The 14,233-nt window shown below is 29.1% G+C and overlaps 4 protein-coding genes across 4 annotated transcripts in view; all 4 read left to right on the top strand.

Annotated features, from left to right (window-relative positions):
- LOC145749327 (thioredoxin-like protein 4A) overlaps window positions 1–8,268 on the top strand; it is a 35,580-nt gene extending 27,312 nt beyond the window's left edge. The window contains exons 3-4 of the mRNA XM_082565065.1: window positions 6,956–7,130; window positions 8,152–8,268. Of these exons, the coding sequence (XP_082421191.1) occupies window positions 6,956–7,109 (154 nt within the window). The 3' untranslated portion in view covers window positions 7,110–7,130; window positions 8,152–8,268. The remainder of the gene's footprint in view (window positions 1–6,955; window positions 7,131–8,151) is intronic.
- LOC145749328 (thioredoxin-like protein 4A) lies at window positions 5,457–6,850 on the top strand. The gene is made up of 2 exons (XM_082565066.1): window positions 5,457–5,585; window positions 6,296–6,850. Exons 1-2 carry the CDS (start codon window positions 5,457–5,459, stop codon window positions 6,422–6,424), a joined length of 258 nt encoding a protein of 85 aa, XP_082421192.1. The 3' UTR covers window positions 6,425–6,850.
- On the top strand, window positions 8,245–10,128 carry LOC145749637 (3 beta-hydroxysteroid dehydrogenase type 7-like). Its single transcript, XM_082565463.1, has 5 exons — window positions 8,245–8,311; window positions 8,441–8,511; window positions 9,042–9,230; window positions 9,463–9,534; window positions 9,943–10,128. Exons 1-5 carry the CDS (start codon window positions 8,245–8,247, stop codon window positions 10,126–10,128), a joined length of 585 nt encoding a protein of 194 aa, XP_082421589.1.
- Window positions 10,129–10,615: 487 nt separating this feature from the next.
- Window positions 10,616–14,233, top strand: part of LOC145749620 (NACHT, LRR and PYD domains-containing protein 3-like) — a 37,479-nt gene continuing 33,861 nt past the window's right edge. Inside the window, exon 1 of the mRNA XM_082565442.1 lies at window positions 10,616–10,784. The gene's annotated coding sequence lies outside the window, so the exon portion shown is untranslated. The remainder of the gene's footprint in view (window positions 10,785–14,233) is intronic.

The raw sequence follows: 14,233 nt of genomic DNA, 5'->3' as shown, positions 1-14,233 counted from the left end.
ATATAGTTAGACTGCATAAAAATGTTTGTTTATGTGTTTTATGTAATCTTTTTGTAGCTAGAAATAAAATGGATAAAAAAAAATTAGAACTCTTAACTACGATCAAAGCGAAGGAGAAGTACTGTTGGAATTGGTAAAATCTTATCCAGTTATAACTTCAAAATTAACAAATTTTTCTACCACAACTGCAAAAAAAAGCTTGGGTTGATTTAACTAAAAAATTTAATTTAATCAATATATGATGCAATAGAACACCAGAAAATTTACAAAATTTATACAAAAATATTAAAAAGAAAGCCAAATCAGCTAATACAGAACAAAAAAGAGAAATTAGAAAAACAAGAGGTGGCCTACACCTAATCCCATTAGTCCTTTTACGCAGAAAGTCATTTGTGAGTAACAATTATATTTTTATGATAAACCAAATAACACACAACGATAAATTTACTACAAACCTGCAAAACTTTGTTTTAAATAATAGCTTTAATTCCCAATGAAATCAATTCACTGCATAACAGTTTTAATGATGATGCCTTGCTGATTCTTGATCTTACTGGTAGCACCTCAGTCATGATCAAATTGTTACTGAATTTTCTTCAAATGGAGAAATTTTTGTAGTCTGTAAAGAACAACTAGGTTGAATTTCATGTTGTGAATATTATTACCAATGAAAAGTTCTAGTTTTAAAAAAGAAGTTACAAATATGTAATTTTAAATTATGTTGTAAAAAAGTAATACCAGTCTGTTCATAGATGTTGTAGTACAAGATTCACCTGAGAAAAACAAAAAAATAGTGTCGATCAAGTACTAAGTAAGTCAATGCAAAAAAATAAATATTGTTGTCACCTTTAAGTTTATTAATTTTTGTAATGAAATTATTTAAATAATTTTAAAGAAAAAAGGTCTTTAGAAAGAAAAGGCGATTCTGGTGAGGTAAGGGAGGCAAAAATGTTACTACTTAAGCAGGAAATAGAAAATAAAAAAGAAATTCATATACTAACCAAAAAGTTACTAATAAAGAACCAAGAAATAAATATAAAAGAACACGATTTAAAAATGAAAGAACTTGAAATAAAAATAGAGCAAACAAAAAATTTAAAAAATTACCGAGCAGCATGTTTAAACAACTTTTATGAAATTTAATAGTTTGCATATTTATTCATTGTATTATTTATGTTTTTAAATTTTGTTACTCAAAAAAATAGTTATCAATAAAATTTAAATAAAAGGGTTTACTTTCCACTTCGCATGAATATAATAACAAAGCTTTACTAGATTGAAAATATGATACCCTGTCCAAAATAGGTATTTATTGAGAACAAAATGCTTAAAACCATCATCGCGCATTTCCTTGTTTAGCCAAGCCAGGGTGGACGGTTTTTAACTTCAACGACATAAAAGTATTTTCTAAACTTTGTGACCTGCCCATTGTTAGGGATTGACAGGATGTTTGTAGTTTCTAATTTCAATAGCTACAATAAAGGTTAAATATATTGCCAGTGTGACAACTTAATAAAATACTTCTTAAATAGTTAATTATAAATCTTTTAACCAAATTTATTTGGCAGAGCCCATATAAAACTTAGGTTGTAACTGACTATACACATTATATATGCATTTAACAAGAGACAAAAATATGTAAAATACCTTGCAATGATATGTCCGGTACATCACTGACGATTTACGGACTGACTAAAGCCATTACAACCAGTACTAACTTACTAATTATACAACTTTGCTTTGCTGTTGTATTGTTTTCCATAAGCTACCTATGAATTACTATTAACTCTGTCCAAACGATCACAACAACTTTTAGGCCAATAAGTTAATCTGAGTTTAAACTACCTTAGTTTGCGGGTTAACTTTTTAGCGATTTAACTCGAGTTTAATTCGCGATTACCGTTAACTCGACTTTAATTACTTCACCCTAAGTGTGATAATAAGTAAATTTTAAGTTTGAATATTTCAGATAAATAACATGTTATTAAAAATTAAATATTGTTCATTTTTGTGTTACTTCAAAATTTTAGTTATTATTATTATTTTTATAAATGTTTTGTTAAACTGTTTTTTATCCTAGTTATTTTAATTAAAGTAATCTTCAAATTAAGTAAAATATAAATTTTGTTTTAGATAAAGTTGAACTTATCATATAACTATGTTGGGGATGAAGCTGCAACATTACTGGGTGAGGTTATTGACAAGTTTGAGGAACTTGATATTAGTTGGTGTAACATCACAAAAGTTGGTGGATTGGCCATTGCTAGAGCTTGTTCAAAACTAACGAATACTGTAAGTATATTACTTTATTGCTTGGTATTTTTGAAGTTATTTATTTAAACAAGCACTAGATTTAAAAAACATTTAATGTTAAAATTACTTTATGTAACAACAAAACTTTTTTATTTAGTTTATAGAAATATAAACACAAACTTATTTTCAATTTAATAACAAGAAGTAAAAAAGATTACAATGCCCATTAATTTTAACAATGGTCCATTGTTAAGTTACAATCTATTAATATTTTTTTTAAATTATTTTTGTATTTTTTCTATTTTGAAATAATTAAAATCAATAAAATGTTTTTTTATTAAATTTCTGGTATAATTTAAGAAAACTGATGAATTTATTTTATTAATATTATTTTTAATTTATGTTAATTAGTAGTTTAAGTTATTTTATTTTAACTTAAAGTTTAACTTCACTTACTAAAATTAACTACAACAATTAAATTTATTGATTCAATAATTATCGGACTAATAGTTGTTTTAAATTAATTATTTGAATTAGAATAATTTTTAAATTAAGTAAAATATAAATTTTGTTTAAGATAAAGTTAAACATTTAATATTAAAATTGATTTGTTTAAACAAAACTTTAATTTTTATTAAATTTATAATTTTGTAAAAAAAGTTAAACAGTCACAATGCCCATTAACTTTAACAATGCTCCATTGTTAAGTTACAATCCATTGTATTAATATTTACTAAAATAAGTTTTAGTGTTTTTCCAGAATCAAATTATTTGAAAATTAAAGGTTTGAAAAATTAATAAATGCAACATGTAACCTAACCACAAGAACAATTTAAATCTTTAGAAAATGTTTAAATTTAACAATTATTATTTTTTGAAATTATTTTAAACAAATTCAATTTTTCAATAAAAAAACTTTAAACATTTAAAATATCCTTTTTTTAGTTATTAAAAAGCAAATTATAATTTAACAATAAAACTTCATTTAAACTATCGGTGTGCGAATGATAAATTTTAATTAAAGTTTAAATGTTTTAGATGCAAATGTTGGATATTAGCTACAACAATCTTGGAGATGAGTGTGCTGTTGCTTTCTCATCATGTCTCCACAACATTCAATACTTAGATGTAAGGATTTGTGGTTTTACTGAGGATGGGGAAAAACTATTGAGGAAAGCAAGCAAAAAAGTTCCAAATATGAAACTGTAAGTTTTGTTTACTATACAACATTATTTAAACATATTTACTATAGAACAAACATATTTACTATATTTAAATCCTGTTACAAGAATAAACTAAAACTAACTTTTAATAAAAGAGGTTTTTAACACTTTTAAGACTACCTTTATTTTTGTAGATTAGTTATTAAATATTTTGATTTGTTACATTCTATTTTCAAATTTTTTTTTTAAATGGTTGATAATTTTTAAGGCATACATTTACATTTTACTAGGCAAGAAGAATAACTTCAAATTTAAAAACAAATACAAACCCCTAAAACACGTTAGTTTAAACCCTCTAAAACATGTTATTTCAACTGTCAATTTGTTTTTATTTAGGGATTTATATTCAACCATTTTTCAGTTATAAAGTAACTAAAGCATCGAATAAAGGAAGTTTTTAGTTTACATAAATATTAGTGATTTTATAAGGTTTATAAGTATTTGTTAAAATTATTTTTAAAAATGTTGATAATTTTACCCAATAATTAAATTAGATTTTATCAAAATTACACCCACTTATATTTAACTAGGTTGTGGCCCTGAAATCATGGAAACTTTGTTCATTTTGTTTGAAAAAAAAACTTTTCTGTGCAAAAAAAGTAAATTGTAAGAAAATGGAAAAGTTAGAAGAGCTATTTTTAAAGTTATTTTCATTTATTATTTGGTCTTTAATATTTCTGCGTTGTGTACAATGTGCTCTTTATCGTATAAGTGCTAATTTTAGTTTTTATTAATTCATTTTACAGTTTTATTTTAATTATTAATTTTCATTCATTATTTGGTCTTTAGTATTTTCATGTTGTAAACAATGTGCTCAGATAAGTGCTAATTTTTACTATATTTGAATTTGTAGAAATATTGGGAATAATTTACTTCTATTGAACTGTTTGTTTATTTAAGTTCAAGATTAATTCCATTGTTAAAAAATGCATTTTATTGAGGAAGTGTGCACTTGCTTTACTAATATGTAGTTTTGTGTAGTTTTTAGTAAGGATCTTTAGGTTTTAATGTTGTTATTTTCTATATATATTAAATGTTGGCAGGAAAACCTCTCCTAATATAAAATTTTTGCATAAATGACAATATTAGACATTATTTTACTTGTATCTTATTAACCTATAAAAACATTTTAACTTCTTTAATGCTTTATATGTGCTACAATAGAGGCATAAAGGGCATGGCTTTAAACTTTTTCTTGTCATGTATTTAACCAGTTAAAATAAATTTTAAAGATGTATGTCAATTAGTGCAAATACTATTTTAATGAAATTTTGAATCTTTTCTATTATTTGAACCCAGGACATTATTGGACTTGCAACCACTGTTGTATGTTAACCTAAGTCTTATGTAGTTATTGTAGATGAGCTTTTAAGTGCTTGTATGTTATGCAAATATTAATTCTTCAACGCTTGCCAAACACTTTGTAGAAGCGATTAAAATTCCTAGTTATTCAGCAATATTGTGTTTTATTTGTAACGATGCTTATAAGATCATGTTTAAATATCCAGCAACGTCAAATATTATTTTAAGTACTTTACTGGAACAAGTACAGTCTTAACAATTCTTTCTTTTCCACAAAAAGACTTAAGCCCATACTTGGACAAATAACTTTTCAGTAAATTTAAGAAAAGTTACCCATAAACAACTTGTCTCCCAGTAAGTGTATAGGGTCATCTTTAAAACAAAAAAAATTACTGTTTTCTTGACAATCCTTTAAATTACCTTTACAAGCCTACACTTACACACTTATTTTTTATAATATTTATCTCTTAAAATGTTTTGAGGATAAACGTTTACGCAACAACAGATGTTTTAACAAATTGGAGAAACACAAAACAGCGTAAACTTTTGCTCGTACAAATTTTGGGATTTTTAGTTTTGCGAAAAATTTTACGAAATTGCACGAAATAATAAAAACAGTTTAAAAAGTTGTATTTAAATAATATATTTGGTAGTGATTGGTGTAGTTGAAAGGTAACCATGTCGTACATGCTTCCCCATCTTACAAACGGCTGGCAAGTCGATCAATCGATCTTAAACGAGCAAGAAAAAGTTGTCGTGATTCGGTTCGGTCACGATTGGGACCCGGCCTGCATGAAAATGGACGAGGTATTTAATGATTTTAAATATAAATAAGTTCAATAATGTTTAAGTTTTTTTACGGCGTCAAATTTTAATATTTTCACGTATTAAGAAACCATATTTTGGATCTCTATTACTTTCGCACGCCCGAATTTAACAAGGCGTTATAACCTAAGTATGGCAATTGTTCAACCAGACATTAAAAATTACTTAAAATATGTTTTAATGAGTATAACTAAGTCCACTTTACGAGGCAGATGTGTTAATGGGTAAACTGAATAGGTGAGGGTTAGGGTAAGGGTTTAATTTATGCAACCTCTTTGTTTAATTACATCTGCCGCATTTTGGTTACACACCCTGTTTATGTAGGGCGTGCGTAACTAATAGAGATCCCATATTTTAAACAAAATTTTAGGTAAACTAGGCATAAGTTTAATATTTTTTGCTGAAATAGTGGATTTGTGTTATTTTCTTTACTAGACTTGTTTTTTGAGTTTAAAGAAAGTTTAATTAAAATTAATTTATTAAAGAAAATTAAGTTTCTATAGAATAATATGCTGTGTAGTGATAAGGTCCCATAATTTTAAAACAAAACTAAAAAAAAAATGTTTTATTGATAAAATTAAAGTTTTTTTTGATCATTCTGAGAAATATTTAATTTGGACGTTTATACAACACAAATATTTTGCTTTAGAATTCTGTAGGTGACATTTTAATAAATCAACAATTATGTTTAGACCCTGTATAGTATAGCTGACAAAGTGAAGAACCTTGCTGTTGTTTACTTGGTTGACATTACTGAGGTGCCAGACTTCAACAAAATGTACGAATTATACGACCCCTGCGTAATTTTGTCGGCACAATAATTAAGCATTAGAAAGACAAACTCGCGGTTTGAGGTTTGATTCTTATTGGTTCAGTGAGCTAGCAATAAGGTATAGTGGTCAGAACACTTGGCTACACTACATAAAGTTCTGGGTTCAATCTCAACTGCTCGTATGTTGTTGCGCCCTTGAATAAGGCGGTATAAACGGTATAAACTCCTGCTGAGCCAGCACTTAATTAGCAGCATATAACTGTTAGGTAATTATAATCTATAATATCTCAAACTGCCACAGGCAACTCGAGACTAGGTCGGAGTAACAGATGTTAGTCTATGTTTAAGTCGTGCTTTAGACTTTCCCACATCAAGGATAAAGATATATACAAAAAAAAATATTCTGAACTACTAAAGGCAACTAAAGACTGGGAGGGGTAACTGATGTTGCTCATAGTTTAGGTCATGAAGTCGACCTCCCATATCAAGAACGAATAAATACATGAAAGTTTAACAAATCAAATATTAAAATTAGGTTTAAAATATTTACAAATTATTAACTGATTGAAAATGTTTATAGGAACAAGCACATAGTGATCGATCTTGGGACGGGAAACAACAACAAGATTAACTGGCCGATGGAGGATAAACAAGAAATGATTGACATTCTAGAGACAATATTTAGGAGGGCAAGAAAGGGGACGGGGTTGGTGGTTTCCCCAAAGGATTACTAAACAAAATATCAATATTAACGAGTAGGAATATTCTAAAATTTATTGGTTTGTTGTCAGTTTAAAAAAATGAAGTTTATTTAAAACACAAAATTTTAATAATTTAATTTTATGCGTGGTATTAAGTAGGGATGTGCCAAATCGTAAAAAGCTCGGCTCGTACGAGCATTTTAATTTTAAAAAAGCTCGGCCGAGCAATACGAGCTTTTGAATAGCGAAAATAAATACCTAAGTGACCTTTCGGTACATAACGCAAAACGTATGCCCGAAAAAAATACATAAATTTTTGTTGTGGACACGATTTTTTACAAGTTTTTTTTAAAATTATTTGAATTAAATGTTATATCGCTGCAAGCTGCTATAGATAAATAATTTAAGATTATATTGCTTTATTTAAAGAAGCGATTTAAAATCGTTAAAACGTACAGTGAAACGCCGAACAAACTTTACCGGTTTTAAGAAAATTGAAATAGGCTGAACTTAGGTTAGTGTTGTACTTTGTATTAAAATGCGAAAATTTACTTAAGCTTACGTAAATTCACATGAAGAAATGTAAGTATTTCGACATGACCAGGAGTTAACTGGTTACGAAGCGGGCTAGCAATAGCGCCCGCTGTCCTAAAAAGTCTTTCAATAAAAACACTAGTTGGCGGCGTGACAACAATTGAATAACAACGTCATATCTCGCGTGATATAATAAAACCATAGAGATACTAATATGTATATATTAGTATATTTATCGGTGAACCGATGAATTTTTCGCAGTGAGTTATAAAACTATTGCATTTAAAAAGTTATAACACTGGACGGCGTTCGATTTGCATTATAATGTAGCGAGAAGAAAAAAATTAATTTAGTTGATAATGCTCGGATAATTTAACGTGAAAGCTCGGCAAAAACCGAGCCTTTAAAATGCCTAGGCTCGTACACGAGTACGAGCCCGAGCACTCGGCTCGACACATCCCTAGTATTAAGTATTTATATTCGATATTTTTTATAAAATTTTAATTTTTTTTTTCAATTTCTATTTGATTTATTTTTTTAGATGCCAATATGAAAGTTTAATGGGGTTAAGTGTGACGTCATAGATTGTAGTAGTCTCATGTCAGTCGTACAAGGATGTCGTGTGGTTTTGCATATGGCCAGTGTCATTGATTACAAGGAATTAGTTCCTTGCCAAAAATTATGGAAAATAAATGTTGGAGGTAGGCATTGTGATGTCATAAATTACGTCGTTTTTATATTAGAATTCGACAACATAGTTTATTTATTCTAGAACTTAAATGGTGGAGATTACTACAGCCTATTCTTTAATATATTATGACGTCATATAGGAACAATGAACGTGCTGGAGGCTTGTTGTGCAAACAATGTCGGTTATTGTCTCTACACGAGCTCAATCGAGGCTTTCGGACCAAATTGAACCATGGAACCACTAGTGGGTGCTAGTGAAAACACTATTTACTGTTACTCTTCTGTGACGTCATACAGAAGTACAAAGAAACCGCGAAGGAGCTTGTGCTGGAGTGAAACGAAAAAAAAGATGAAAAATGGAAACATTTTAGGTAAAGTCACATTATTTTTATTTTTTTTTTATGTTTTTATCCTCGATGCGGGAAAGTCGAACAAGTGTCCCAAACATAGGGTAACAATAGTTAGTTCAACCCAGTCTCAAGTTGCCTGTGGTAGTTTGAGATATTATAAATAATAATTGTCCGATAATTATGCTGCTGATTAAGTGCTGGCTCAACAGAAATTTATATTGTTTATAACACCTTACTCAAGGGCGCTACAGCATGAGAGTAAGGGGGATTGAATCCACGACCTTATGGTGGTGTACCAAGTGTTCTTACTACTACACCACGCTGTCGGTCTACACGGCATATAATTGTCTGCTTTTGTTCTTTTTATTATTGACAGCATAATATTTTGTAGAAACTGGTCACATGTGCACTTAGAGGTTCTCGTATTTATGGCGAAGATGACAACTTTACCAAATCGATTCTTTTGCGCCATCTTGCGACTAAAGTAATCAAGTCTCTTATTCCACCAGAGGCGCTACAAACTCGAATGTACGTTGGAAACGTGGCTTGGTGTCACGTGATTGCGGCCACAAAAATGCAGGTAAACAAAACTTAGTTGTTCACTGCTTTAATATTGGGTTGATGTGCAAAAGATCTCTGGTTCGAGCACCACCATAGCCGTATATAAGTCCGGTTGTAACTAATATGTCTCAGCATGATCTTACTGAAAGATTAAGTTTTAAGTTTAGTGAAAAATATTGGTTTATATTTTGGTTATATTAAAAAATTCTAAGAAATTAACTTGTACTCTGACTATAACTTATATTGTACAGGAGTCCCCTTCTTTGGTTGGGGGAAACACCTACTTTCTGTGTGACGAAACCCCAGAATTATCTTACCTGAGATTAAACTTGAAATTCTAGAAGCATTAGGGTTTCACCATCCACAAGAGATCGCCAGTGTTGCCGTTTTGGTTGTTTATCCTCATTTCAACGTTGGTTGTCTGGTGTTGTCAGGTGCTGGGTTGGTTTGGGGTCAAAAAAGAGGTAAATATTTAGTTTATTGAGTAATTTTAGCTGGGTTACTGTCATAAAGGTTTTACTTAAAACATATCCGCAAAAACACTATTTTACCAAAAACATCGACCTAAATTTTGGTTAAATGTCGTGGTCTAAAACTTATCCTTTGAAATAAACCTCATACCTATTTGGATAATACTTTGGTGACGAGGGTCAGTATGTTAAGTTATTGCAAGTGTTAAACATTTATTTCATGTATAATACTTTTAATGACAACTATTTCGTGATTTTTAGCCCAATATTACACCAAACATGGCCAAGTTGTCCTGCACAAGATTCACCGTCTCCAATCAAAAGTTTGTGGAACATTTTGGCTACAAACCAAAGTATAGTTGGCCTGAATCGTTGAATATAATGAAGGAATATGTGAACAAGATTGTAAATGAAGTAGAAAATAATAACTTGAAAAAAATAGATTAAAAAAAAAAAAAAAATAGATTAAAAATTAATTTATATATATGTGATTCAATTTTGTTGGAATGTTTGTATTAGAATTTTTGTTGTGAATTAAAATAAAGACAACGTGCAATAAACTTAAAGTTTTAAGTCGAGGATAAATTATAGAAATATGTTTTGCCAGTTATGACGTCGGTCGTAAATACGTCATCCACTCTCTGTATATAAACAGCTGACGCACGTGCCGCGTTATTTAAAGTTGAAGGTTTTGTTTCGAAGCTTGTTCTTGCGTAAGTTCGTGGATAGTAACTTTAATTTAGTGCAATTTGAAGCAGTCATCTTTAATAGCAGATTAGAAAACGTTTTTATTAAGCTTATATTGCTAAAGATTAGTTAAATTAGAATATTTTGGCATTTTTGAAAATTTAATATTCGTTTAACATGATTTTTTTAAATAAATGGTTAAATTTGTTGTATTTTATTTAATTTTTATGTTTAAGCATCAAGTGAAGAGTGTAGGGTATTTTATGTGCAAATCTAATGTGAGTAATTTTTGGATTCAGTTTTCCAAACTTGATCTGTGGGTCAGCTGGAAGAATAATGTTTGTGTGGAGGTTTTAGACATTCGAATTTTTATTGCTTCTTGATGGTGGTTTGGATATTCTTTGCCGATATTTCAAGTAAAATAACATAAACATTTATAAAAATATGTTGCTAATTATTAAATTAAAACTGTATTTCGTAAACTTCAAAAAATTGTAATGCAAGACACTTCGGCCCAAACAGCTCGGACCGTAAATTTTTGTCTAAAACAGCGGGGCAGAAGCCCGTCAAAAAAAATATTTTTCGCGTAGTAACAGACGATATTGTAACAAAAAAAGGCAAAAAAATATTTAGTTACCGTGTTAATTTACACTCAAAAACTTAAGATAAAATGTATAGAGTTAGGCAACAATGCAAAACGTGAGTTGTCGATTGGTCGTATTACGCAAAAATGCCCTTATTCAATGCAATAATTCAAGCTAACGGAGAATAAATTGATATTTTTTTATTTATTATTGATCAAAAATATGTTGACGTCCAATTTCGGTGTTAAATTTTAAAATTTTAGGCGCTTTTAAGCGACACTCGCACTTTCTCGCACTTTCGGGCAACATCAAAGCATTTCTGCCGAAAACGTTGCTATAAGCAGGTGTTATAACGCGAAATTCTTTAAATTAAGTCAGAAGGTCGTTCAGTACATCCTGACTTAATCTCACTGATTCAGGATAGTTAACAAAAACACGCGAATTTAAATTACATTTTTTCAAGTTTTAAGGGATATTTTTAAATATTAAACACGCAAAAAAAAACAATTTATATTTGCAAATTATTTAGTGAAATATTTTTATAATATGATTAATTTTTATTAAAAATTGTTTTAAATAACAACATTTTAAAAATGATCAAAACTTGCATTGCTTTTGTCACTTTAAAGTGCGCTACTTTAAATCGTTTTTTTTTAAATAATTTTGTGTTATTTAGTTAAAAAGTTGACATAGGAAATAAACAACAATAATGTTTTGCTAATTTTGTAGCAATAAATAGTTATATGATGATTTATTTTCTTTAAATATTGGTCTTAAAACACGAAAAACGAGACTCGCTGTTTCTCTTCTTTTTATCGCTTGAAAGCGTTCGACATTTCCTTGTTTTAGTTTATACTTTGATATAACTTGACACGGGCAAATAACTAATAACATATTTATACACATTATTTAGTAAATAAATTATAAATTGATGTTTTATTTCCTTTAAATATTGTTCAGAAAAACGGCTTTATTCCACAAAATACGTTATGGTATTACGCATTTGCTTCCGAAAATCACTTGCTTTTAAACTAACTTTTTAATAGGATTTAGTTTGTGTAAATGTAAAATTGACACAGGAAATGAAAGACAACATATTTTTTCACATTATTTATTAAACAAATTATCGATCCAATGCTTATTTTATTTTAAATACAATAGACAACTTTCCATGAATACGCGAGAACAAAATATTTCGCGGTAATTGAAATGCAAACGCCCCGCTATTTTAAAACAAATCTTCGGGCTGATCAAAATGTCTGGTTACCAACAATTTTATTTACACTTATTTGCTTGTAAGTGGCCAAGATTGAAAAGTTTTTAATATTTTTGTTGCATTTTTTTGGTAAAATGGTGTTTGAAATATTTTTATGTTAAAATTTCAAAATAACATGAATTATTTATAAGTATTTTGTTAAAGATTATGGGTTAATCTTTACTTAAGTTTATGTTACAACGAAAGTTTGATCGTCTCGTAATTTAGCCTAACGTTTAGGTGGCGATATAATAAAGGTCCTAATTGTATTAAACCCTCACCCTGAACTGTTTATTAGGACGAGACGATCTCCCTAATTTAGTAAAGCCTAGGATACCCCGCTTTAACGGTTCACCGTAAAAACCAAGTTGGCTAACTCTGTTATTTATATTAACATGTACGGTAGGTGTGTAAGCTTACTTTTAATAATCAATAAAAACTACTAAAACAATACTTGCAATAAAAACATAAGAGTAATGAAACAGTATAAAAACAATACGACTACACCTAACCGCACCCAAGTCAGAACTACTTTTGGTAGGCGCCACATACAACAGTAAACGCTACAATCAGGTTTAGGGCAAGAAATCCCGATATAAGGTTAATTAATTAGATATACTAGGGCATATACAGACTATCAGGTGTCAGGAGCCACCGACGCATGACAAAACATATATGTTACATTTATGTTGATCCATTTTTAAAACTACAGGAATTTTTGCCTTGTAGACAATCTTGTAGGCCGCTATATCAATGGGTAATTCGTACACGGGGGTTTTTAAATAAATTGTGAATATTGGTTGGTCGCTAGCTACTATGTGCACTGGCGTCGATCCTGGGGGTGCAGGGGGTTATTTACCCCCATTTATGATTTTAATAAGTGCTGAAAAGAGGCACCCCTAGGTTGTTTGCAAATGTTGCATTTTTTGCGTATAATTGATAGTTATATAAGCGATTTTTGTTGATATGTTTCCAAAAAAACGGCATATTCTGCGTGCCACGTTGTAGATTGTCTAAAACTGGCATTATTGCGAAACAAATACCGATTGTCCAGTGCCTTATTTTACGTAATAATTGTACTTCAGTTGGTTAAAGACTAATGTTGTCTGTAAATGTTGTCTGTTAGTTTAATGAGCACTTTAAAACGGAATTTTTAGCAAAAATTTTACTATTTTTTGGCACCCCTAAATTTGTTTATTTATTTATTTTTGGATTGACGCCCATGACTATGTGTATATATTTTTCTTTAAACAAATAGACATTAGATGTATGCAAAACTTAATATATTTAAAAACACGGTTTTAAACATTTGTAGTAATGGAAATAAAATTTATATACAACAAAAATTGCGTTTCGATAAATTTTTATCAGTTGGTTTTTAAGTTACTGTTGTCGGCGTCGCACTGTACATAAAGTATAAGTGGTAGCTTTGATGTTATAGCAATGTTTATTAGTTGATTTATTCTTTTAAAGTCTTTGTAACTAGAGCAAGCATAGTGGTTGGCCTTTATAATTTATAATAAGGGTAACGTCTGTATTTTGTTACTTTACTAAAGATAAGTGACATAACTATCTAACTATATTTCTGCTCATGGGAAAAAATAGTTTCTTGCTATAAAAGAATACATTTAAGAAAAAGCGTTACTTAAATTTAACATGGTTTTGTTTTAAACTTAACGCTGTAACTTAACAGCAAAACTGTTTTAAACAATTTATTAACATAAAGCCAATAACACAATATGTTTTCAATTACAATATTAATTTAACGTTTTTTTTTGTAAATTATAAAATGATTTTTAAATGATCAGATTGTAAGTGCGTGTAAGTTTTGTTGGTTATTTATTTCATGTTTAAATTACAAAGGTTTGTTGAAGCTTGTAAAAGGCTTAATATAAAGTCATTTTAGTTGGCATAGCTAAATGTGTTTTTAAAATATTGCTAAAAAATTTCCCTTATGTCTGGCTTAGTATAAACCACCCCTAATCTGGAGAAAAAACTTTCTATACAAAAGGTTTATACAAATGGC

This window comes from Corella eumyota, chromosome 4 (assembly GCF_963082875.1).
Source record: "Corella eumyota chromosome 4, kaCorEumy4.1, whole genome shotgun sequence".
Taxonomy (NCBI): domain Eukaryota; kingdom Metazoa; phylum Chordata; class Ascidiacea; order Phlebobranchia; family Corellidae; genus Corella; species Corella eumyota.
The sequence above is the reverse complement of the archived record's forward strand: the minus strand, read 5'-3'. Positions and strand labels throughout refer to the sequence as shown.

What these genes read in the sequence shown, in the direction of transcription:
- LOC145749637 (XM_082565463.1), top strand. Translation starts at nt 8,245, where the DNA reads ATGGCCAGTGTCATTGATTACAAGGAATTAGTTCCTTGCCAAAAATTA. An exon ending in TTGCGGCCACAAAAATGCAG is followed by an intron (nt 9,231 to 9,462) that starts GTAAACAAAACT and finishes TATATTGTACAG; the next exon opens with GAGTCCCCTTCTTTGGTTGG. An exon ending in CAGAATTATCTTACCTGAGA is followed by an intron (nt 9,535 to 9,942) that starts TTAAACTTGAAA and finishes CGTGATTTTTAG; the next exon opens with CCCAATATTACACCAAACAT.
- LOC145749328 (XM_082565066.1), top strand. Translation starts at nt 5,457, where the DNA reads ATGTCGTACATGCTTCCCCATCTTACAAACGGCTGGCAAGTCGATCAA. An exon ending in CCTGCATGAAAATGGACGAG is followed by an intron (nt 5,586 to 6,295) that starts GTATTTAATGAT and finishes AATTATGTTTAG; the next exon opens with ACCCTGTATAGTATAGCTGA.